General features: G+C 33.7%; 1 protein-coding gene across 1 annotated transcript; it reads left to right on the forward strand.

The window, feature by feature from the left end:
• The first annotated feature begins 5,725 nt into the window (after positions 1 to 5,725).
• On the forward strand, positions 5,726 to 27,431 carry LOC143080371 (heat shock 70 kDa protein 12A-like). Its single transcript, XM_076256190.1, has 5 exons — positions 5,726 to 5,862; positions 24,096 to 24,441; positions 24,886 to 25,104; positions 25,518 to 25,671; positions 26,294 to 27,431. The coding sequence occupies exons 2-5, from the start codon at positions 24,118 to 24,120 to the stop codon at positions 27,355 to 27,357; spliced, it is 1,761 nt and encodes a 586-aa protein (XP_076112305.1). The 5' UTR covers positions 5,726 to 5,862; positions 24,096 to 24,117; the 3' UTR covers positions 27,358 to 27,431.
• The last annotated feature ends 249 nt before the right edge of the window (positions 27,432 to 27,680 follow it).

The raw sequence follows: 27,680 nt of genomic DNA on the forward strand, positions 1-27,680 counted from the left end.
CCGGATCTAGCGGTTTACAGATTAGATAATTATTTGGAAAAATAGAATGAAGTAAATGAATCAGAGAAATAAAAATGAGAGAATGATAGGGTGCTTAAATACAAAGAATAAAAAAGGTTCTAATGATTAAATAATACAGAAATAAATATGCCCATCCAAACCCTGAGTTATGGACTTAAGGTATCATGATTGTTTTCAAGGAACAATTATGTATGTCTATCTGAACAAAACATTTATCAAATATACATCCTGCAAAAGCAAGTTTAGAATTTTTATACGACCGCAAAATTTGAAAAAATTTTCGTTGTATATTAAATTGCTATCACGTTGGCGTCGTCGTCGTTGTCGTCCGAATACTTTTAGTTTTCGCACTCTAACTTTAGTAAAAGTGAATGGAAATCTATGAAATTTTAACACAAGGTTTATGACCACAAAAAGAAGGTTGGTATTGATTTTGGGAGTTTTGGTCCCAACATTTTAGGAATTAGGGGCCAAAAAGGGCCCAAATAAGCATTTTCTTGGTTTTCGCACTATAACTTTAGTTTAAGTTAATAGAAATCTATGAAATTTTGACACAAGGTTTATGACCACAAAAGAACGGTTGGGATTGATTTTGGGAGTTTAGGTTTCAACAGTTTAGGAATTAGGGGCCAAAAAAGGGCCCAAATAAGCATTATTCTTGGTTTTCGCACAATAACTTTAGTTTAAGTAAATAGAAATCAATGAAATTTAAACACAATGTTAATGACTACAAAAGGAAGGTTGGTATTGATTTTGGGAGTTTAGGTCCCAACAGTTTAGGAATTAGGGGCCAAAAAGGGACCCAAATAAGCATTTTTCTTGGTTTTCGCACCATAACGTTAGTATAAGTACATAGAAATCTATGAAATTTAAACACAAGGTTTATGACCATAAAAGGAAGGTTGGTATTGATTTTGGGAGTTTTGGTCCCAACAGAATAAGGGGCCCAAAGGGTCCAAAATTAAACTTTGTTTGATTTCATCAAAATTGAATAATTGGGGTTCTTTGATATGCCGAATCTAACTGTCATGACTGTGTATGTAGATTCTTAACTTTTGGTCCCATTTTCAAATTGGTCTACATTAAGGTCCAAAGGGTCCAAAATTAAACTTAGTTTGATTTTGACAAAAAATGAATCAGTTAGGTTCTTTGATATGCTGAATCTAAAAATGTACTTAGATTCTTGATTATTGGCCCAGTTTTCAAGTTGGTCCAAATCGGGGTCCAAAATTAAACTTTGTTTGATTTCATCAAAAATTGAATAAATGGGGTTCTTTGATATACCAAATCTAACTGTGTATGTAGATTCTTCATTTTTGGTCCTGTTTTCAAATTGGTCTACACTAAAGTCCAAAGGGTCCAAAATTAAACTTAGTCTGATTTTAACAAAAATTGAAATCTTGGGGTTCTTTGATATGCTGAATCCAAAAATGTACTTAGATTTTTTATTATGGGCCCAGTTTATAAGTTGGTCCAAATCAGGATCTAAAACTATTATATTAAGTATTGTGCAATAGCAAGTCTTTTCAATTGCACAGTATTGCGCAATGGCAAGAAATATCTAATTGCACAATATTGTGAAATAGCAAATTTTTTTAAAATTAGAGTTATCTTTCTTTGTCCAGAATAGTAAGCAAGAAATATCTAATTGCAAAATATTGTGCAATAGCAAGATTTTTTTTTAATTGGAGTTATCTTTCTTTGTCCAGAATCAACTTAAATCTTTGTTATATACAATATACAATGTATATTCACTTTTTACTACCAACTGATAAATTAAAATAATCTTTACCATTCAGTGATAACAAGCTGTTTTTTACATCTTAATATTTTATGATGTATTTAAATGAGTAGTTATTGTTGCAAACTCCATTGAGATTAGTTTTGGAATAAGGGAAAGGGGGATGTGATTAAAAAAATTGGGTTCAATTTTTCTCATTTGAAATTTCATAAATATTAAAGAAAATTTCTTCAAACATTTTTTTGAGAGGATTAATATTCAACAGCATAGTGAATTGCTCTAAGAGAAAACAAAAATTTTAAGTTCATTAGAACACATTCATTCTGTGTCAGAAACCTATGCTGTGTCAACTATTTAATCACAATCCAAATTTAGAGCTGAATCCAGCTTGAATGTTGTGTCCATACTTACCCCAACCGTTCAGGGTTCAACCTCTGAGGTCGTATAAAGCTACGCCCTGCGGAGCATCTGGTTCAGGTTAAATTAGTTTTGCATTTACTGATAGACACGAACCATTTTGTATTTGAATATTTCTTGCATATTAATGCATGGAACTAACAGATTTCATTTTACCATCAAGAATTAAACTTTAAGGGAGCTACCATTTGATTTTTATGGGGGGGCTAGGATGAAATTTGAAAAAAAAGGCAGGACAGGATTTTTGAGTAAAAAAAAAGGCAGGATGAGCAACTTGGCAAAAAAAAAAAGGCAGGATGACATATTATGTATAAAAAGTCAGGATAAACTAATAAAAAAAAAGGCAGGACCGAATAGAGTGAAAAATAAAAAGACAGGACCGAGATCACAACTAAAAAAAAAAGGCAGGACAAAATTTTTCATCCTAGCCCCCCCCCCCATAAAAATCAAATGGTAGCTCCCTAATTTCATTGAACTGAAGAAAAAACATAGAAAAAAACATGTTTGCAGCAGGATGATAAGCCATTGTAAGGGATTTACTCTTGTAATGCTGTTGATTTATTTTAAGCTCACCTGCCTCAAAGGGCTAAGTGAGTTTATTTTTTCATCACTTGTCGTTCGACATCCGTGGTCATTGACTTGTGCAACAATCTTCTCTAAAACAAGAGTCAAAATATGACTTTAACCAAACTTTGCCACATTCATTATTGCTGTATTTAGTTGAAAAAATGTGTCCTATGACCCCGCCTGCAAACCAAGATGGCCGATATGGCTAAAGATAGAACATTTACAAATTGTTCACATACGACAAAACTGTCAGACAACTTCTTAATATGAGTTATTGCCCTTAAAGGACAAGTTAGATTCAGAGAAACTTTTAATTGCAAAACGGATAAGCAATAAAAGTTTTACAAAATGGTCGAAATAGTCAGTTGACACCTTATCAGAGTTATTGCCCATTGATGACGATGTTTCGCAATTTCTTGTGTTTATTTTGCCTAATATCTTATGAATTTTAACCGATAGAAGTTTAAATAAGCAAAAAAGGATCAGTAAGTCAAAATCTACACTTCAGACAATATGGAGGAGATCGGTTGACGACTCCTTATTGGAATTATTGCCCTTATATGACTATTTGCATTTTGTCTTTACATGATCAAACTTATAATAGATAATAAGCCACTTTTAATCACTAAAATTATCAACAAGGTAAGATCTTCTAAAAAGTCATTTGATGCTGATAGTAAGTAGACTTTTTATTAACTCTTTATAGGAGTGATTGCCCTTAAATGAGGATAATTTTACTCTTTGACCTCATTTTCATAGTTCAGCGACAGTTAGAAAAAACTAGAGGCTCTAAAGAGCCTGTGTCGCTCACCTTGGTCTATGTGAATATTAAACAAAGGACACAGATAGATTCATGACAAAATTGTGTTTTGGTGATGGTGATGTGTTTGTAGATCTTACTTTTCTAAACATTCTTGCTGCTTACAATTATCTCTATCTATAATGAACTTGGCCAAGTAGTTTCAGTGGAAAATGTTAGTGAAAATTTATAAATTTTATGAAAATTGTAAAAAATTGACTATAAAGGGCAATAACTCTTAAGGGGTCAACTGACTATTTTGATCATGTTGACTGATTTGTAGGTCTTACTTTGCTGTACATTATTTCTGTTTACAGTTTATCTCTATCTATAATAATATTTAAGATAACAACCAAAAGCTGCCAAATTTTCTTAAAATTACCAATTCAGGAGCAGCAACCCAACAACAGATTGCCTGATTAATTTGAAAATTTCAGGGCAGATAGATCTTAACCTTATAAACAATTTTATCCTGTAAGATTTGCTCTAAATGCTTTTGTTTCAGAAATATGAGCCAAAAACTGCATTTTACCCTATGTACTATTTTAGCCATGTCGGCCATCTTGGTTTGTGGGCGGGGTCATCGGACACATTTTTTAAACAAGATACCCTAATGATGATTGTGGACAAGTTTGGTTAAATTTGTCTTTATAGTTTCAGAGGAGAAGATTTTTGTAAAAGATTACAAAAGTTTACGAAAGATTGTTAAAAATTGACTATAAAGGGCAATAACTCCTTAAGGGGTCAACTGACCATTTTGGTAATGTTGACTTTTTTGTAGATCTTACTTTGCTGAACATTATTGCTGTTTACAGTTTATCTCTATCTATTATAATATTCAAGATAATAACCAAAATCGGCAAAATTTCCTTAAAATTAACAATTCAGGGGCAGCAACCCAACACTGAAAGGGTTGTCCAATTTATCAGGGCAGGTAGATCTTGACCTGATTAACAATTTTACCCCTGTCAGATTTGCTCTAAATGCTTCGGTTTCAGAGATATAATCTAATATCTACATTTTACCCCTATTTTCTATTTTTAGCCATGGCGGCCATCTTGGTTGGTTGGCCGGGTCACCGGACACATTTTTTAAACTAAATACCCCAATGATGATTGTGGCCAAGTTTGGTTTAATTTGGCCCAGTAGTTTCAGAGAAGAAGATTTTTGTAAAAGTCAACAGACGACGCCGGACGACGTCGACGACGGACGCAAAGTGATGAGAAAAGCTCACTTGGCCCTTCGGGCCAGGTGAGCTAAAAAGTGTTTTGGTTATGTGAAATTTTCACTGAATATGAGTAATAGGATACTATATATAGTATGCGGGCTCCTTGTAACGTGTTCATGTCCGTCAGACAGAGTTTATCTGACCTCGACCTCATTTCATGGATTAGTGATCATGGTAATAATTACGTGTTAAGGTCCGTTTCTCAAATATTATAAGCAACAGGCCAACTGCATTTGGTGAATGGAAGATATCAAAGATTGTAATGGGTACATGTCAGTCTGGCAGGTATCATCTGACCTTGACCTCATTTTCGTGGTTCATTGGTCAATGTTAAGTTTTTGTCTTTTCGTGTATTTGGTGTATGTAATAATTGTAAGGTGCACATGTCTGTCTGGCAGGTTTAATCTGACCTTGACATCATTTTCATGATTTATTGTTAAGTTCTTGTGCTTTGATCTGGTTTCAACTACCATATATATACACAATAGTTCAACTATATTTGATATATTTAATAATAATTGTAAGGTGCATATATATATGTCTTTCTGGCACGATTATTCTGATTTTGATCGCAGGCTTTTAAAATCTGCATGTTTGCAGAGTTGCAAATGCTGCAACTCATATAAAACATTTTTCTCTAATAAATTAAGAAAGGTTTTAATATGCTAGATACGCTTACTGAAGGTGTTATGAGGGGCTGTTATGAGATAATTTTTCTCCTTTACAACTTATGTCTGCGTTTCCGCAAATTATACTGAACATTTATCAACAGGTACGTTGAACGTAACGGTTGTATAGGTATTTGAATTTTCTATGGGCACCAGTTGTTGTTGAAAGACGGACAGACGGACGCTGCTTCAGGATCGACATGACTCTTATAATTAATTTATGACCTTGTTGCAGGCAATAAAAAGTTTGCTTAATACCTATCTAAACACTAAATTTAGAACTTTAAAAACCCCGGATGGAAATTACCAAGATTTAAATACTATAAATAGAACAACAAAACAGACGAAAACGTAGTTGACATGATTACAGTTGTGATAGAGATTTTGTGTAAATGACCAGGGGAAAGGAATATCTTTTCAGGTAATGGCCATAGTTTATGCTTTTTCATCTAACGTAATACTTTAATATTAATAACTTTCACATTCAGAATTTACCTAGATATCATATTTATTTTCAATTTCCGATAACAACTGACTGTCACAGTTGCAGGACGTCTCGCAACTCCATTTTCTTTTAAATGTACAGTGAAACCCCGATTATACATGCTAAGTAAATACAGTAATTATATCATGAGAATTCATGAGAATTGTTTATGATAGATTTGATTTTCAACCGAATAGTCGTCTTAAAATGTTCAGGATGTGTTTTGATGTCTTAATTTAATCTAAATTAAGGAGAAGTAATGATTGTGAACCTAAACTTCGATGAGTCTGATAAGGTTTGGATGAATAATCTTGTCAAGATTGAAGACCAAAAGGACAAAGATGTGAACAATTGCTCTCTACCAATTGCCTAGATCTAACGACAAGGATTTAAACAACTACAGTTTTAGCATTTAAAGTATAGTAGTGGTCGTACTGTAATGCCTGTAATAACAAATAATTCAATGTGTGACAGTCCCTCGCTGTTTCATGTGTGCTGAATATTTAATTACAGATACATTACATTATCTTTTTTCAACAAATAACATACTGAAATGAACAACCCTTTTCAGTCATAAAATGTATAAAAGAATACATAAGTTAACCATACATAACATGCTTATTTCTTTCAGAAACCGAAAGTGAAAGTAAAACCTAATTTTCTGTAAATTGATCTTTAGAATAGAAGAGAATAGCTCGTATTTATTGTTCCAATTATTGACATTTATAAGTTCATAGTACATGTAAATTTACAGTATGATTTAGAACTAATAAAATCTCATTTTTTTTTCATTTAAATGTTCATTAAGACATCAAGCAACATATATATACATGTATTTCTTCATCACAAATAAGGCAATGCTTTCACAAGTTATTCCAGGCAGAAGCAGAACCAAAATATTGAATAGTTGTTACTACTACATCAGGATAAACTGAAAGTAAAATTTCTAGTCCTTTGTAAATCAATACACGGAGACTATTCAGTGTGCATTTATTTATGGTCCATAAAAGATATACATAAACATGCATATATATGATAAACAAAATAAAATATTTATATAAATAGTCCTTGAATAACTGGTCATTATCATATACCTAGACTAAATAACATATGATTTTTACCGTATGATAATAGCATTAAATTAAAGTATTTTCCATATTTTTCGAATAGGTGCTTAGCGGGCTGATATGAAAAGTTTATCACATGCTTCGATTGTTATCACATGCCTTTCCGTAACGTTATCACATGGCATTCCGGTGATACTCGGCAAATTCCGGAAAATACATCTCAATGCTACGTTTTCAGTGAAAAACATTACAAAGTAGTGTACAAAACAATTATTTGAATACTAGAAAGTATATTGTGTAAAATAATTAAATTTAATTAAAAAAAAAAAATTAAATAAATGTATTTTTTAAGTTTTTCTGAAACATAATTAAGAAAGTTACTTTAAAAAAGTTGACTTTTCCAAACAATGTTCATTATGTATATTGTTGAATTATTTTTTTTGTCGATTCGTCTACATTAAAATGTGGCTTTTTCTCTGTTGAGGCATATGATGGAAAGATTTCATATTGAATGTATCAAATTTTGGGTCCGACGTCCGTGAACTTTTTACTCTTTCAACTTCTTTTCGGGAACCACGTAGAAGGATCAATATGTGAATCTGTTATTTTTCTCTACTGTTGAAGTATATGATAAAAAGATCATAACATGTCATTTTTCATATCGCATGTATTATCAGCCCTCGGTCAATATCAGCCCTCGAGCCATGCGGCTCTTGGGCTGATATTGAACCTAGGGCTGATAATACATGCGATATGAAAAATGCCATGTAATAATCTGATTTATCATATATTTAGTACAAAATACAGCTATTTTGTATATCCAATAAAGGTTGTTTTTCCAGTCTGTATCACCTACCCTGTATCGCATACCCTGTATCGCATAGCTAAACCCGTATCGCATACCCCGTATCGCATGGTAAAACCCGTATCGCATACCTTTTTTTTTTTTTTACATAAACATGATAAAGTTTTTTGTTTTTTTTTTGCTTAAGAAAAAATTTCCTCAAAATAGGTCATTTTTTTTAATGACGTCATTGTTTGGTATGTAACGTCACGAACGTCAAGTTTTCATATTGTATGTGACGTCACGAACATCAAGTTTGCATATTTTTTGGCACACTAAATGTAACTATAAAAAATACAAAACACTCAAATAAATACAATAATAAACAAAATATTTTTAAAACAGCAGCAGGCAAATGGTAAGGTAACCCAGGTGCTTTGTATAAGCAGTTATTTTAAGGCTTTGAACCAAGACAAAAGCAGAACTGAAGGTAACCTAGTGCTAATCTATCGGGATCAGAAAACAGTTCATATAATATAATACTCTTCTGTTGAAATATATGATAAAGCGTATAATACATGGCAAAATCCGTATCACATGCCGTATCACCCTCGACCAATATCATCCCTCGGGCCTAAAGGCCCTTGGGCTGATATTGATGTCTCGGGATGATACGACATATGATACGGATTTTGCCATGTATTATTCTCTATATTATCGTGATATATGGAATGCCCATAGGACAGTGGTATTGACTAAGATAGTGATAATGACTGAGCCGAAGGCGAGGTCATTGTCGCTGTCACAGTCAATACCACTGTCCTACGGGCAGTCCATATATCACGATAATGACCAGTTATTCAAGAACTATTATGTTTATTTCATTGAGAAACCATGTTTTTGAAAATTTTCATAAATTCAAAATGTCCAAAGCAAACTTGAGTAGTTGTACGATTTCTATGACAAAGAGGGAAAACCAGTCGTAGAAATAATGCCATTCATTTTAGTGCAATTGTTCAGTATATGAATACATCAAGTTCTCTATAATTTTAGAATTTACCAAAACATATGGTTAACAATTCAACAACTTAAACAGGAAAATGTTTTATTAAAGGGACATCTCTTCAAACAGAGAAACCACGCCCCACCGGTCATTAACAGAGAAACCACGCCCCAACGGTCATTAACAGACGGAAGCCACGCCCCACCGGTCACTATCATGTAAAAATTCGTTAATGACCGGTTTTCTGGTCCGTTTTGTTCTGTTAATGACCGCTGGAATTTATTACTGAGGAATAATTAATGTCATGTGACCCCTTTTTATCCAATACGAGAAGCTTATTCTCAACTGATATGAAATAATGCATATTAGTTTTTTCAGATAAATTTTAAATACACAAGGAACACCTTTTTATGAATCTGAATCAACAACATTAGCATCGGTTAAAAACATAAATAAAGAATGATCTTGAAAAGAAAGTCGGTAGATGACAACGGGACATACAAAACTCATAATTTGAACAGAAACCGACAAAACCATTGCAAAAAAAAACCACACAAAAAAACACCCAAAAAAGCAACGAAAAGATTTTTAAAAGAACAGTCCACAAAACACCAGACTGAGTAAATCCAATCCAATGATTTCAGGGGCTCCGGAAGTGTAAGCTGATCCTGCTCCACATGAGATATGGTTGTGTTGCTCATGACAGGTGCAAAGTCAGTGATGATCGATACAACAGAGAAAAAGAGGACGAGATTATGCTTACGACAATTGCAACATACATGTATACGTGGTTATCTGTGACATAGATATATTCCATGACAGTCAACCAAATCGTGATTGGTACCGGTATATCTTTCGAAGGAATGACTTTAACTTTAATTTGCCACTCGGAACTCTGGGTTTTATATATCTTCCTTAAAAGTAACAACCCTCTGTCAAGTAGATCACGATAGAAAACACAATCTCTGTAAAAGCGTATCTACTCTGAGAAACATTTTCTTATGTATGTGTAAGCAAACTAAGAAATGGAATGAATATATCTGTTACATGAAAAAATATAATAAAAGAGGGGATTGATACCCAAAACGTCTATGAGCGAACAAATAATTGGGGACTAAGTAGGGTTTAAGGTGTCCTGTATTGTAATATCAAACTCTTGATTTATAAAATCCCATAAAATCGACGAAAATCTGTCCTTCCGCCTACTTTCCAGGAACAGACTTCAAAGACCCCCATTTTTAGTGGTAAAAGTGTTGGTTAGTACTAAGTGGTAAAAGTGTTGGTTAGTACTAAGTTGTTAAAGTGTTTAGTATGGAACGCCGTAGCTGCCTTATGTGTACTTGTTTTTAGATACGCTTATACTTTTCAATATATGCACATAGTTTTTCTATATATGCACATACTTTTTCTCTATATGCACATAGTTTACTTTATATGCACATAGGTTACTTTATATGCACATAGTTTTTCTATATATGCACATACTTTTTCTATATATGCACATAGTTTTACTATATATGCACATACTTTTTCTCTATACGCACATACTTGTTCTCTATATGCACATAGTTTACTTTATATGCACATAGTTTTTGTCGAGCCTGCAACTTTTGTTGCAGAAAGCTCGACATAGGGATAGTGATCCGGCGGCGGCGGTGGCGGCGGCGGCGGCGGTGTTAGCTCACTTCTTAAAAGCTTTATATTTTAGAAGGTGGAAGACCTGGATGCTTCATACTTTGTATATAGATGCCTCATGTTACGAAGTTTCCGTCAGTCACATGTCCAATGTCCTTGACCTCATTTTCATGGTTCAGTGACCACTTGAAAAAAAAGTTCAGATTTTTTGTAATGTTGAGTTCTCTCTTATTATAAGTAATAGGATAACTATATTTGGTATGTGCGTACCTTGCAAGGTCCTCTTGCCCGTCAGACAGTTTTCACTTGACCTCGACCTCATTTCATGGCTCAGTGAACAAGGTTAAGTTTTGGTGGTCAAGTCCATATCTCAGATACTATAAGCAATAGGGCTAGTATATTCGGTGTATGGAAGGACTGTAAGGTGTACATGACCAACTGGCAGGTGTCATCTGACCTTGACCTCATTTTCATGGTTCAGTGGTTATAGTTAAGTTTTTATACGACCGCAAAATTTGAAAAATTTTTCGTCGTATATTGCTATCACGTTGGCGTCTGCGTCGTCGTCGTCGTCCGGCGTCCGAATACTTTTAGTTTTCGCACTCTAACTTTAGTAAAAGTGAATGGAAATCTATGAAATTTTAACACAAGGTTTATGACCACAAAAGGAAGGTTGGTATTGATTTTGGGAGTTTTGGTCCCAACATTTTAGGAATTAGGGGCCAAAAAGGGCCCAAATAAGCATTTTCTTGGTTTTCGCACTATAACTTTAGTTTAAGTTAATAGAAATCTATGAAATTTTGACACAAGGTTTATGACCACAAAAGAACGGTTGGGATTGATTTTGGGAGTTTAGGTTTCAACAGTTTAGGAATTAGGGGCCAAAAAAGGGCCCAAATAAGCATTATTCTTGGTTTTCGCACAATAACTTTAGTTTAAGTAAATAGAAATCAATGAAATTTAAACACAATGTTAATGACTACAAAAGGAAGGTTGGTATTGATTTTGGGAGTTTAGGTCCCAACAGTTTAGGAATTAGGGGCCAAAAAGGGACCCAAATAAGCATTTTTCTTGGTTTTCGCACCATAACGTTAGTATAAGTAAATAGAAATCTATGAAATTTAAACGCAAGGTTTATGACCATAAAAGGAAGGTTGGTATTGATTTTGGGAGTTTTGGTCCCAACAGAATAAGGGGCCCAAAGGGTCCAAAATTAAACTTTGTTTGATTTCATCAAAATTGAATAATTGGGGTTTTTTGATATGTCGAATCTAACTGTCATGACTGTGTATGTAGATTCTTAACTTTTGGTCCCGTTTTCAAATTGGTCTACATTAAGGTCCAAAGGGTCCAAAATTAAACTTAGTTTGATTTTGACAAAAAATGAATCAGTTAGGTTCTTTGATATGCTGAATCTAAAAATGTACTTAGATTCTTGATTATTGGCCCAGTTTTCAAGTTGGTCCAAATCGGGGTCCAAAATTAAACTTTGTTTGATTTCATCAAAAATTGAATAAATGGGGTTCTTTGATATACCAAATCTAACTGTGTATGTAGATTCTTCATTTTTGGTCCTGTTTTCAAATTGGTCTACACTAAAGTCCAAAGGGTCCAAAATTAAACTTAGTCTGATTTCAACAAAAATTGAAATCTTGGGGTTCTTTGATATGCTGAATCCAAAAATGTACTTAGATTTTTTATTATGGGCCCAGTTTTCAAGTTGGTCCAAATCAGGATCTAAAATTATTATATTAAGTGTTGTGCAATAGCAAGTCTTTTCAATTGCACAGTATTGCGCAATGGCAAGAAATATCTAATTGCACAATATTGTGAAATAGCAATTTTTTTTTTAATTAGAGTTATCTTTCTTTGTCCAGAATAGTAAGCAAGAAATCTAATTGCAAAATATTGTGCAATAGCAAGATTTTTTTTTAATTGGAGTTATCTTTCTTTGTCCAGAATCAACTTAAATCTTTGTTATATACAATATACAATGTATATTCACTTTTTACTACCAACTGATAAATTATAATAAATAACATTCAGTGATAACAAGCAGTTTTTTTACATCTTAATATTTTATGATGTATTTAAATGAGTAGTTATTGTTGCAAACTCCATTAGAAATTTTAATTGAGATTAGTTTTGGAATAAGGGAAAGGGGGATGTGATTAAAAAAATTGGGTTCAATTTTTCTCATTTGAAATTTCATAAATAAAAAAGAAAATTTCTTCAAACATTTTTATGCCCCACCTACGATAGTAGAGGGGCATTATGTTTTCTGGTCTGTGCGTCCGTCCGTCCGTCCGTCTGTCCGTTCGTTCGTTCGTCCGTCCGTTCGTCCGTCCGTCTGTCCCGCTTCAGGTTAAAGTTTTTGGTCAAGGTAGTTTTTGATGAAGTTTAAGTCCAATCGACTTCAAACTTAGTACACATGTCCCCTATGATATGATCTTTCTAATTTTAATGCCAAATTAGAGTTTTTACCCCAATTTTACGGTCCACTGAACATGGAAAATGATAGTGCGAGTGGGGCATTCGTGTACTGAGGACACATTCTTGTTTTGAGAGGATTAATATTCAACAGCATAGTGAATTGCTCTAAGAGAAAACAAAAATTTTAAGTTCATTAGAACACATTCATTCTGTGTCAGAAACCTATGCTGTGTCAACTATTTAATCACAATCCAAATTTAGAGCTGAATCCAGCTTGAATGTTGTGTCCATACTTGCCCCAACCGTTCAGGGTTCAACCTCTGCGGTCGTATAAAGCTACGCCCTGCGGAGCATCTGGTTGTGTTTTGGTCTGTTTTTCTCATACTTTATGCAATAGGTCTACTATATTTGTTGTATGGAATGATTGTAAGGTGAACATGTCTAGCGGACAGATATCATCTGACCTTGACCTCATTTTCATGGTTCAGTGGTCAAAGTTAAGTTTTTCAGTTTTGGTCTTTTTATCTGATACTATACGCCATAGGTCAACTATATTTAGTGTATGGAAATATTTTATGATTTATATATTAGTCGCGCAGGTTTTATTTGACCTTGACCTCATTTTCACGGTTCATTGCTCAGTGTTAAGTTTTTGTGTTTTAGTCTATTTTTCTTAAACTATAAGTATTAGGTCAACTATATTTGTTTTATGGAAACATTGTTAGCTGTATATGTCAGCCTGGCATGGTTCATCTGACCTTGACCTCATTTTCATGGTTCATTGGTCTTTGTTTAGTTATCTTGGTTAATGTAACGTTTATGTGACAGTTGTAATAAAGCTTTATACTTAGGACTATCAACATAATATCAATGATAAGTAAAGAAGGCGAGACATTTCAGTGTGTGCACTCTTGTTCTCTATATGCACATAGTTTTTCTATATATGCGCATAGTTTACTATGTATACACATCGTTCTCCGTGTGTATACTTTTCCCTTATTTTCTTGATAGTTCTTCAAGGATATACTTGTATTCAATATACTTTACTATTTCCTGATTGAAGGAATCCTGGGTACCGTATTGGTAAATAAAATGGCAGAGCCACTGATGCTGACTGTTTTAAGGAAAGTGGGATTGCAAGAAGTTTACGAAAGTTTTGAACGGGAAGCTATAACTCCTAATATAATAAGTCTGCTTTCAAAACAAAATTTGCAGTTTTTAGGTATTCCAAACGCAACCGACATGATGAGATTGCGGGCAGAATGTGTAAAATATGGAAAATCCAAACCACAGAAAATAGGAGGATACTCTGGAGCACCAAAATTTGATATTGATAAATTAACATTAGACAGTTTGTTAGATTGTGGATTCCAAATATCCGATATTGCAAAACTTTTATTAGTATCAGAGCGCACAATATATCGCCGAATGGCTCAGTTTGGATTGTCAAAACAAGGCTTTTCAGAAATAGACGATGGTGATCTGGAAAGAGTAGTTTCGGAAACCATTAAAGATTTCCCAATGTGTGGCGAGCAAATGCTTCGACAACTGTTAAGAACGAAGGGTTTAAAAATACAACGATGGCGACTAAGGGACTGCATTCATGAAATAGATTCGTCTGGAGTTCGAGCAAGGAAAGCTGGTCGTCTCCATCGGAGAACTTATAACGTAATGGCCCCTAACCATTTGTGGCACATAGACACCAACCATAAACTAATTCGATGGAGGTTTGTAATAATTGGTGGCATTGACAGGTTTAGTAGGATGATTATGTTTCTTTCGTGTAATGACAATAACACTTCTAAAACTGTTTTGGAAAGCTTCCTCACCGGTGTTGATAATTATGGCATACCATTAAAAGTAAGATCCGACAAGGGACGGGAAAATGTTTCTGTAGCAGATTTTATGCTGACGGAACGAGGTGAAAGCGGCATGATCACAGGTCCCAGTACACATAATCAACGGATCGAAAGACTCTGGAGGGACATTTTTAAAGGCGTCTTGTGCTATTTTTATAATCTTTTCTACTACATGGAGGATCATGATATCCTTGACCCCTTAAATGATCTACATTTGGCAGCGCTGCACTATAATTTCAAGGATGAAATTAACAGAAGACTGAATGTGTGGTCTACAGCATGGGGTTGTCACAGAATAAGGACCGTTAAGGCTACTCCCCTGCAGCTTTGGGGCTCAGGGCAAGTTCAGAACCCAGTTGGCATGCAAATGAATGAGACGGAATTACCAGAATTAGGAGTTGGAGAACAGAACAATGAAGCTACCAGAGATGGAGAAAGGCCAATATTTCAACCCTTAAATCTTATAAATGAACAATGTAGGGAGATCCTAAATAATGAATTGAATCGAACAGGCGAGAACTTTGGTATTGATGACTATTTAAAGTCTTTGGAGATCATTTCGGCAAATAATTAACATTAACAAAATCATTAAAATTACATGTGATTTAAAGTAAAACATTGTTGTTGTTGTTGTTTTAGCATGATTAAAGACATACTATTGTTTTTGGTACTAGGAAGATTTTGTATTGATTCTGCACCTTTATCAACAGTTAAGATAACTTAGTACCTAAACTTTTCTCTATTATTCACCAGCAACCACAAAATATAGGCAATCTAGCATTACATAGCTCGTCTCAAACCAGGTTCTGATTACAGAACATATTGACATGTAGTAGTTATAAAAGTAAAACTAGAGGTATTTTATGCAATGCTCACACAGGGCTACCCCACGTACCCATCAACATAAATAGTAAATTATTCCGTATAAGGTACCCCCAGTTACAAGAGTTTGTGACCTTGACATACTTTATGTGCCTGTCCCAAGCCAGGATCCAGTGTTCAGTGGCTGTCTTTTTTTATTTGATGTTTTGTTTTCATGGGGTCATTTTGTCGCTGTGTCTTCCAGGTTGTTTATGTCTAGTTGCTTGCACTTTTTGTAAGGAGCCTGCTTGAACTCACTTGGTAGTGTAGGTGATGCCATTGTTGAAGACCACTACAGTGACCTTTGGCTGTTGTTTTGTGCATGTCCTTGTGCTGTTCTGTGGTGGGATGATATATCATGTTTTTTTTTTATCCCCTATCAGTTCTTTTATATATAATGATGGACTAGTGTTGCAAAGTGTTCAAAAGCTGTTGTATTTGCAAAGATGCGGCATAAAAATGACATGAAATTTCATTCAAAAAGATTGCATTTTATGAACAAGTAGATGTAAATTGTAATGCATAAAGCATTTACACTTTGAGCTTAGCATAATAATACATGTACGGGTTAATTTTAATTGAATAATAGTTTAGTCGATGTCGGTAAAGAAATATTAAATTTCTGGCAAAAAAGTATCTTTTGAAAACTATGAGTCATCTATGTGCATATGGAGAAAAAGTATGTGCATATAGAGAAAAAGTATGTGCATACTGTGGATTCATCTATTTTCGTGGGTATCAATTTTCGTGGATGGAGAAAAAAGGACGTTTCGTGGTATACGTAAGTTTGTGGATCGCTGATTACAAAAAAAAATCAGATACGTAATTCGTGGAATTCTTTTTGATTTAGGAGATCATATAACCTCCTTGGTTTGATCAATAATAAAACAAACAAAAAAGAAGGAATTCATTGAAAAAGTTTTGAATTGTCAAAATCCTCGCTTGGTCATTCTAGGTTAAAGTGTTCATTGATAACTGCTATTACAATAATGGACAGAGACAACTAATTATTTGTTACTATACTATATATAAAAATATTAATTTTCGCGAACCATTTAGGTCACGGAAATTCCAAAATATGGCATCAGTAAGGAGAGTTGTGCAAATAATGTGAATACACAGAACCCCCATCCAAATTATCTTTAGCTAAAAGTATTCATCATTTTCTATTTTATATGTACTAACAACATTCCATTTTTCTATAATTTCGATTAAAATATTCCAAAATCTGAGTTAAAAAAAGTCAAATGCCCAAAATAAACATTGTCTGATTGGTTGAAGTACTGTGGCGTCAATGATAAGCATAGCAAGCCTCGATGTAAAGCACACGCTTCACATGAATAAGGAGAGTTTTACAAATAATGTGAATACACAGATCCTCCATCCTATTTATATTTTGCTGAAAATGTTGCAATGTTCATCATTTCTGTTTTGATTGTGCTAACAACATTCCATTTTTTCTTTAATTCCGATTTATATATGTGGAACCCGCAATAAAAATAGATGGCCTCAATGATTTAAACGCAACGCAAAAAATTCCGTTGACCCATGACCCTGAATTCAACGGATCGATAATAGCATCATCACCATCAACAAAATGTTTACCGTTATCTTTGTGAAATTTCAGTTATATAGTTCTTTAATTAGAGAAATTTTGGTAAGTATTACTTATTAATGTTAAGGTTCTACTGATGTGCTCCTCTAGACCTTTTTGACGGTCCGTTTTATCCCATTTATCTCAATATTATCTCCGATGACAGTAATGTCAACCCGACCTATTCGTGTCAAAAGTGAAAATCGCATCGATTTATTGAACTAATTTCTTCTTAAACTGTGCATGCATTATTTCTGTATTATATGATAACCAATCACATTCACGTTGCATGTTTGCATGAAAATGGTCATGTATTAGTGAATTGTAAGGGCGATGCAACTTGAGGTCAGTGCGCGATCACGTGACATTATTATTTGTAAACAAATTTAAAACATGCTCCCCGCGTAACACGTGTCTGAATTATCCTTTCAAAGTGTTATGAATCTTTCAATCACTATTTTATGAAATATTTCTAGGTTTGCATATCAGTAGTCAAAGTGAATTAAACGTAGTTCTTAGTTGTGTTTTTTTTTATATAGAATTAGAAGGTAAATCTACATAAGGGGGTCTCATTGGAGGGGGGGGGGTGGTGGTGTTCTGATCCCAGATCCCACTTACTGTTTTGTCAGATTCCCATATCCCGCTTACACTATGTACATGAGCAATTTTCATTTTTTTGTCATTTCCGGGGTCCTGCAGAACCCCATTTCCCGTTTTCACGACAGACCTCATTTCCCGTTTTCATGACACAATAATTTGACTTTCACGTTTCACGCTTGCGAAAAATTGTCACTATTGGTCAAGCTTAGACCCAATGAGAACCACACACTAGTCAGTATTTAACTTCACCCAAAAAGATGACTCAACTTCCCTCTATATTTAAAACCTGCATACTAATTTAAATAGCATTTGCTCCCCTTGAACACTATTTGGCCCTTTCCGTGTCATTTCCCTTTAAATTTGCTGAAAAGTCATACTTTAAGTCCATTTACAGTAACGGCTAATATTTGATTTTACCATCTTAATTTCAATTTTCATATTGAACACATTTGACCATTCAATATGAGTTCCCATGTATTTTTGTCATATATGAAGGAGGTTTTAGGTTATGTTTTCCTAAACACCTTATTGCTATTTGTCTGTCTGGATTGTTAAAACCACAAAATCAAATATTGATGAATATGCAAGTTTTCAACAATCCCGGAACATTAACAAAGATGTGTGTGAGAGGGTGAAAATTACCCTTCTGATGTACTGATATTTTTAGCACCCCAAGTGAGAATCTAACTCAGGACTTTCAGCACTGTAGCCATCGGTCTTAACCACAAGATCACGAACTCACATTTGATGAACTAATTTCTTCTATATTAACTGTACGTGCATAAATTCTGTATTATTTGATAACCAATCACATTCACGTTGCATGTTTACATGATAATGGGTTCTGTATGAGTGAACTGTAGTGTATTGCAAAATTAATGCAAATTGTGACGTCAGTGCGCCTTCACGTGACATAATTATTTGTAACCAAACCGGCTTCTCATGTAATGTAACGGTTTATTTCGTCCTCTGTGATATTTTATCCTGAGGATAATTTGTCCCGGTAATTTTTTTCCAGGCATGGTATTTCATTTCACAGGTTGATTTTTCCCAGAGGAGTGAAAATCTATCAGATTTCTGTGTTATGCGGATAGTATGTACGGGTATATATTTGCCGTATTATATTTCACAGAACCGTGTGAAAAAGAGTCCCATTAACTACTATGTAAGTTACTCTCAATCAATATATACCTGACTATAATTATAAAATGTTTACAAAGGTAAGCAACTGTCTAGGGCCAGGTAAGGGAGGGGAAAAATTAGTATTAGTACTATTTCGCAGAACGATAAACAGATGCATAGACAGACCAAGGGGGTGGGGGAAATTTAGCTTATGACATATATGTAAGAAATCATTGAAGCTTGATGGGAGTGGGCAACCCTCTGGTCCATCAGAGCCCCCACACCTTTTTGAAGTTCTGGATCTGCCACTGAGATTTGCAGGTTTTCTTAGTAAAGATACCTTAAAATATCACAAACTGTGTGCTTTCCAGACCATAGTTTACATTTTTTTTCATATTTTGCCGTGTCAAAATGACCTAAATTTAAAGGACAGTATATAGACCCAAAAATGGTATATCACATTCTACACATCAAGATTTTAGCAGGAAAGACTGCCATTGGAGTTTTTAACCATTGTGACTTTTTAATTTGATCTACTCCACTAATTAAAGTCGTTGAAGTAGAATATTTAATGTAGGTTTGTCCACATTTTGGTATATATTAATACATGTTTAGAAATAATGTTGAGCCTGTTCCTAGATGCCTGTTATAGACTTCAATATTTATTGTTTATTGAAAATAAATGGAATCAATTCTTTCAGAAAAGTTTAATTCTATGGAAATGTATCCCCCCTTTTATAAGTTGAAAAGGCTACATAGAGGTCAATATACAGTCTCCAACAGAAAACCAAAAAAGGAAAAATAAAGTGAATTTTGGAGAATTATTAAATGTACATGCATTTGAAATATTTAAGATATATTGTTTCAATTTTTTTAGTTCTAGGTTCCACATAACTACCATTTTAGAAAACGATTTCAATGCTAAGTCTATTAGAGGGATATTTGATTTTCATTGGTTGTAAATATGGAATCTTATTCAGTGGCAAAGGAAATAGACACTGACAAGTCTTAGATAACATTTTATATAGTTTTGAATTTTTCTTCGTCAGTTAACTAAAATTAGATGGAGGTGTGTTCTAATTTCCAACAGAGGAGCAATCAACCTATATCAATATGTGCATGAAGCAAATTGATAGTTGCTAGATACTGAATGATTATATCCACAATAAAGGTTTAACCTGTGCATATATACTTAAAACAAGATAAAAAAAGTCATGTCTTTTTCAGGACTTCTGAATCCAATCATGTAGTATGGAATGTTATTGAGATATGGTTTGGGTGGATGGATGGTCATGAAGGACCTGTAGTACAAAGTATATCACTGGATTTAGCTCTTTGTCTAAGTGTATTATTAAAGTACTTTGCTTTGAGCTCAGTTCATTGTTATGCAATTCATTCTTTGTGAAATTAAGATTTGACAGACAACTCTAATGGACAAGGATTTGTCAAAGTAGTATCATCTCTATGTACAATGTAAGTATTCAGGAGATAAAAGCATTCTATTTTGATTTGAACCATACATTTTATAAAAAAAAAAATTATAAGGCCTATCCAGTCTAAGGGAGCTACCATTTGATTTTTATGGGGGGAGCTAGGATGAAATTTGAAAAAAAAGGCAGGACAGGATTTTGAGTAAAAAAAAAAGGCAGGATGAGTAACTTGGCAAAAAAAACAAAGGCAGGATGACAATTGTTGTAAAAAAGTCAGGATAAGCTAAGAAAAAAAGAGGCAGGACCGAATAGACTGAAAAATAAAAAGGCAGGACCGAGATTACAACTAAAAAAAAAGCAGGACAACATTTTTCATCCTAGCCCCCCCCCCCCCCCCCCATAAAAATCAAATGGTAGCTCCCTAATCGATTTCTAAAACTATACTTCATTGCACATGTTCAACATTTTTATACAACCACAAAAAATTTGGGGTCGTAAATTGGTATCCTGTCCGAAAGATGGTTTCTGGATAATAACTTTATTATAAGTCAACAGAAATCAACAAAATTATAACACAACGTTTATAACCACAAAAGGAAGCTTGAGATTGATTTTGGGGGTTATGGTCCCTAAGGTTTAGGAATAAGGGGTACAAAGGTGCCCAAAACAAGCTTTAATCTAGTGTCGGTTTAAAAAGTTGTGTATAAGTATTTCAATTGTTCTGAAATTGTACCACAATGTTTAATACCATAAGTAGAAGGTTCGGATATATTGTGTGGGTTATGGGACAAACAGTCTAATAATTACGGACCAAAAACAAACATTTTTGTAAATTCAAGACCCTTAATTGGAGTTTGTCCAGAATGGTTCTTGAATTACCTAATACCAATGCTTTATGAAATCTTCTTTGAAAATTGGAGTTATCTTTCTTTGTTCAGTCAACTTAAATCAATTATACAATATACAATGCAATATTCACTTTATTACCAACTGATAAATTAAAGCAGTCATTAATAACCATCAGTGATTGCAAGCACTTTCTAGGGTATGCCCTTTTACAAATGGAAAAATTATACATTTTTTTAGTTTCTGATCTCTTAACTGAAGTTTGTCTCCTCTAAATGTTTCTCATTTCAGAAATTAAAAAGAAAATTTCTTTAGATATTTTTGTTTGAAAGGATTAATATTCAGCAGCATAGTGAATTGCTCCTAACACAAAAGCAAAACAAATATTTAAGTTCATTAGACCACATTCATTCTGTGTCAGAAACCTAAGCTGTGTCATCTATTTAATCACAATTCAAACTCAGAGCTGTTTCCAGCTTGAATGTTGTGTCAATACTAGCCCCAACTGTTCAGGCTTCGACCTCTGCAGTCGTATAAAGCTGGGCTCTGCGGAGCATCTGGTCCATTCATTTGTTTATTTTTCAATTTGTGTGAATTAACATAGTTACAGTAAATGCTAATTACTGCACTTTCATACCACAACAAATATTGTATTGGTACATGTATCACTCAAATGTGTATCCATATAACAAAAAAAATGAAAAGGAATAATTTTGCATTACCTTTTGAATACTATGACTTTTTAGATATGTAGACATATTAAGACTCATTAGTAGATGTTGATAATATTGGCTTAAAATGCTTGAAATTCTATCAGATTACTTTTGGAGCAGTTATGAGTTTTGAAATTAGAAAGATCATATCATATGCAACAAGTGTAGTAAGTTTCAAGTTGATTGGAATTCAGCTTCATCAAAAACTACTTTGACCAAAAACTTTAACCTGAAACTCCCACTTCCATTTTCTATGTTCAATGGACCGTGAAATTGGGGTCAAAAGTCTAATTTGGCTTTAAAATTAGAAAGATCATATCATAATGAACATGTGTACTAAGTTTCGAGTTGATTGGACTTCAGCTTCATCAAAAACTACCTTGACCAAAAACTTTAACCTAAAGCGGGACAAACGAACGAACGGACCCACAGACCAGAAAACATAATGCCTATCTACTATTGTAGGTGGGGGCATAAAAAATTTAATAAATAACACTCATAATGCTCAGATTGGTTGTCATCGTGCAACATAGTTAATAACACCATATAGAAAAAACATAGAACTCATTTTGTCATAAGACACTGTCAAACATCCATACATACTATCCACACTCATCTGTGTCCACACTTGTTTGTTTTACAATTTATAAATTCTTGTCGGAATTCTATAAGGCATTCAAAACTTTATGATTGAAAGCTCATTTCCCTAATCACGATATAATAAACAGTCATGTAAGTATAAGGTGTGAAAATAAATGTTCCTGTCATAAACAATATTACCTACGGCCAATATCCCCGTACTTAATCCTATTGATTTTAAATCCCTAGTAAACCAAACTATGACACGGTAATTAATAATTTACAGTTATTTTCCGTGAACAGTGTTAATCAATTTTAGAAAGTAAATTATCACTGATATTCGATATATTTATTCTTGATTTAATTAAAATACTTGTATCTTCTTTCAATAAAAAACACGTGTTATGTTACTGTACAATGTTTATCGCTTGTCAACACTATACTAGAACTGCACAACATAACCGGAAATAAACACCCGACTCCATACACATTTCTCGGGATTATTCTTCGTTGAATTCTTAAATTCGTGGTTCGCTGTGACCCACGAAACCCACGAAAATTGGTATACCACGAATAAAAATGAATCCACAGTATAGAGAAAAAGTATGTTCGTATAGAGAAAAAGTATGTGCATATAGAGAAAAAGTATGTTCGTATAGAGAAAAAGTATGTGCATATATAGAAAAAGTATGTGCATATATAGAAAAACTATGTGCATATAAAGTAAACTATGTGCATATATAGAAAAAGTATGTGCATATAAAGTAAACTATGTGCATATAAAGTAAACTATGTGCATATAGAGTAAAACTATGTGCATATATAGAAAAACTATGTGCATATAAAGTAAACTATGTGCATATAGAGAAAAAGTATGTGCATATATAGAAAAAGTATGTGCATATATAGAAAAAACTATGTGCATATATTGAAAAGTATAAGCGTATCTAGAAACAAGTACACATAAGGCAGTTACGGCGTTCCATAGTTTAGTCATAAGAGTGCATGGTTATCATATTTTAGCACTGATGTCTTTGATATATATGCAGATGTGTTATGATTGCCATTTTGACAACTCTCCATCCAAGTCACTATATGTAAAAGTTTTAACCATTATATAGTAGGTAAAGTACGGCCCTCAACACGGAGCCTTTGGTCACACCGAACAGAAAGCTATAAAAGGCCCCAAAATGACTAGTGTTAAAAAATCAAACAGGAAAACCAACGGTCCAAATTCTCATTTTTTCTTCAAGAAACGAGAAAGATTTTTTTCTTCAAGAAACGAGAAACACTCAGGAACAAAATCAACACACAACAACTATGTGCTGATACATTTAGTACTCTTATACTTATATCGCCTTGGTAATGCAATTGTGTACAGCCCTTTACAGTGATACAATTTGTTGGTATTGGTAACTGAACATTCTAATTCTGAGGTCTTTGTGATGAGTGTGTTTTTGTACCTCAGTACTGTTCAAAGTCTTGTTGATAAAAAATGGTGTAGTTCTTCAAGCAGATTCGTCTAGGGGTTTACGATTTTACATTTATGTTTATAGTAGTCCGCTAACGTGTATGTAACATACACAAAGAATAAGAAATGGTGATAAATAATTGAAGTAAATGTATTTGTTTCCTGTATTGTAGTATATCATACATGATCTAGATAATGGCAACAGGTGGCAGATCTAGTGACATTTTAATGGTGGCGGCCATTGATTTTGGAACCACATATTCCGGATACGCTTACTCCATGAAAGGCGAATATGAGAGGGATAAACTGAATATACACGCGAACACAGCATGGAATTCTGGGACAAGCACCGTCATGTCCCTAAAAGCTCCAACATGCATTCTTTTGAGAAAGGAGACTAAAGAATTGGTAGCATTTGGTTACGATGCGGAAAATGAGTACGCTGATATTGCCTCGACAGGAAGGGTTGATGATTATTATTATTTTGAAAGATTTAAAATGGTTCTTTACACACGTGAGGTAATATTTACAATTAAGAAGGTAGTAAAATTAATAATGCATGTAAAGCTTTATTCGTGGATAGGTGCTTGAATTGACCAAATGATTATATTTTTTTTAGTATTACGTGAACTTTTATTATTAAGGCTTTTACCTTCCAACATATATAACTTTAATATTTATACATCTGATCATGCAACTATAACTGTAATGTGAAAAGAAATCCTTATGTTCTATTTAATTGCAATATTGAAAAAGAATATTCGTTTTTTTTTTAATTTTGAAGAAGCTGAACACAATAGACTTGTTTTTGTGATAAGCAAACTTTCAAAAAAATCCGTTAAAATATTTGATATAGTAAATCTAAATTTAAAGAAACTGTATATATATTTTTGTATAGAACGCATTTGAAATGAACGTAATGTGGTATCTTTTCCTACAACTGTTTCGTTTTTTTACATGAAGGATATATCCAGGGAAATGGAAATCGATGATATCAGAGGGGCATCTTTTCCCGCCATAGATGTATTTGCAGCCTCTATCGGGGCTTTAAGAGAACATATGATGGGTCATGTGGAGAGACAAGGTTTAAATCTACAGCCAGACGAGATAAAATGGGTCCTAACAGTACCGGCCATGTGGACTGATAAGGCGAAAGAGTTCATGAGAGAAAGTGCTGAAAAGGTAGCTCTATATACTAATGTTTGGTTCAAATGTGTAAAAGTCGTATTACTCATATTGATGTCTTCTTGTTTATTCCTTTATTTTATTTTATAATCATTAAAGATTGCCTGTTGACATGTTTTTCTCCAGTAATGTTTCAAGTTTACAAACTGCGATACCTATTCGAATTAAAATGAATACTATAGTCATTATATATGTTTTGAAATTCTCGGTTTTTCAAGAACAAAATTAAATATTGTTTTTAAATATAACGACCTCATTGGATAATCAATGAACAACATTTATATAGGCAATGCAAGTTTAATGATATTATTATGTTGTCTGTAAAAACAAAATCTTGTCCTTTTTAGCGATCAAGATTCACGCAAACGCTATTTCATTTATAATAATTAACATCTGAAAATTTCTACTAGGCGGGTATTAGAAGAGACCGATTAATGATCGCATTGGAACCAGAGGCTGCATCCATATATTGTCAGCATCTTCCACCTGATAAAATGACAGGGGGCACTGAAGGGTTCTCTGTAGCAGACGATGATACCAAATATTTAGTGGTAGATATAGGAGGTATGTTTTAAAATGATAAAGGGACCATCGGTAGGTTTTCTAGTGCTGATGTAAGATATAGGAGATATATTTTCAAATGAAAATATGTGAAGCGGCATGTGCAGTATTTTAAATTATTTACTGAGTAGATAATACCAAATATTTAATGTACCTAAGTATTTGATAGGTATGGTACGAATCCAATTAATTTATACAATTGTGTTAAGGTAATTATATGAACTAAATAATGAAATACTGGTCTATGTCAGATGTAATTATTATAAGCATGATCTCGTAAACATGGTGGCTACGTTCACGCATGGTTCCCATTGAAACTCTACAGAACATGAAAACTTGTGTATTTTCTTTTCCGAAGCTAATCGACAAACTTTAACCAAACAATGCAGGAATTTTTGTGAACAGTCATTTAGGGAAAATGTATCTGTGATAGATCTGTATTGCATATTGTGGTAATGCACTTAACCCTGTGAAAAGAAAGCTCTAAAAGGCTCCCTCGATTTTAGTGTGTTGTTAGGTTGCTGTTTCGTTGACACCCACTAGCAATCTCAATTTATTCATATGATCTTTATATAAAAATTTTTACTTTTATATTTGCTTCAATAATTGACTTTTTTCTCTTCAGGAGGAACCGTCGATATAACTGCTCATCATAAGGTATGTCAGGACAATTTACAAGAACTTTGTTCAGCTTCTGGGGGAGCTTGTGGTGGGACAACTGTTGACAAAGAATTCCTAAACTTCTTAGAAAATATTGTTGGAGAGAGAGTCATGGAGTCATTGGCAAATGACAACTCCGCCAGCTACCTTGATTTGGTGAGAGAGTTTGAAATTCTAAAGAGATCAATAAGTGTACCAACCAAAAAGAAGATAAACTTTACGATAAAACCGTTTGCAGACTTGAATGGTCTTTGTTTGCGTTTCTTGGAAAAAGAATTTAAAGACGTAATTGACGACTCTGAATATCGTGATAAGATCTCGTTAGTAGGAGATAAGATGAGAATGGACGGAGATTTAATGAAATCGCTTTTTGATACTGCATGTTCACACATTGTACAAGAAATACGTAAAGTCTTAAAAAAAATACCTACTACAAATTTAAAAACTTTTCTTCTTGTTGGTGGGTTTTCAGAATGTTTAATTGTGCAAGATGCAATTCAGCAAGCATTCCCTGACGTACGTATTTTGATTCCACGAGAAGATCCGGGACTAGCGGTTGCCAAAGGTGCAGTTCTTTTTGGTCATAAGCCAGATTTTATAACATCACGTATTACAAGATGCACTTATGGTAGACGGATACGTCCATTATTTGACGAGTCGAAGCATGATCCGAGTAAACGTGTGTATGGAGAAACTGGGGACCGATGCAGAGATGTATTTGAAACGTTTATGCAAAAGAACAAAAGGGTACCAGTAAATGAGATTGTAACTGTCGAGTATCATACAGTGATGAGTAGCCAGGGATCAGTTAGTGTTGCTATATACTATACCTTTAAAGACAATGCTAGTTATGTAGACGACAATGGTTGTAAAAAGCTGGGCGAATTTCGCGTTCCTATTCCAAGTCCTTCCGCGGAAAGGCGTCATGTTGATGTGCAATTTAAATTCGGAGGAACCGAATTAGAAGTGATAGCAACCGAGAGACAGACGGGAGAGAGAACCCGTTACAACTTTTCTTTAATAAATTAAATGTTTTAAATCATCAGTCTATGTTATATACTTATTATCATGAGTATTACTGAATAAATATATTTGTCTTTGTAGTAATATTCATTTGAGAATTGGAGTAGCTTTAGAAGAGTATTGGACATTGCTGAAAATTAAGGTGTACACAATGAGTAAAGATAGAAGTATTATAAAAACTGCATGCCTTATAGATTTCTTTTGACTTTTGTCTTCTTTGATTGCTATCTTGTTGGCATACACACTACATCTCATTTTATTCATCTGTAGAAATTTACAAAAAGCAAATCACATGTAAAAGTATGCTAATCAAACAGGTGGAAAGTTCT

The sequence above is a fragment of the Mytilus galloprovincialis genome, chromosome 6, assembly GCF_965363235.1.
Source record: "Mytilus galloprovincialis chromosome 6, xbMytGall1.hap1.1, whole genome shotgun sequence".
NCBI classification, from domain to species: domain Eukaryota; kingdom Metazoa; phylum Mollusca; class Bivalvia; order Mytilida; family Mytilidae; genus Mytilus; species Mytilus galloprovincialis.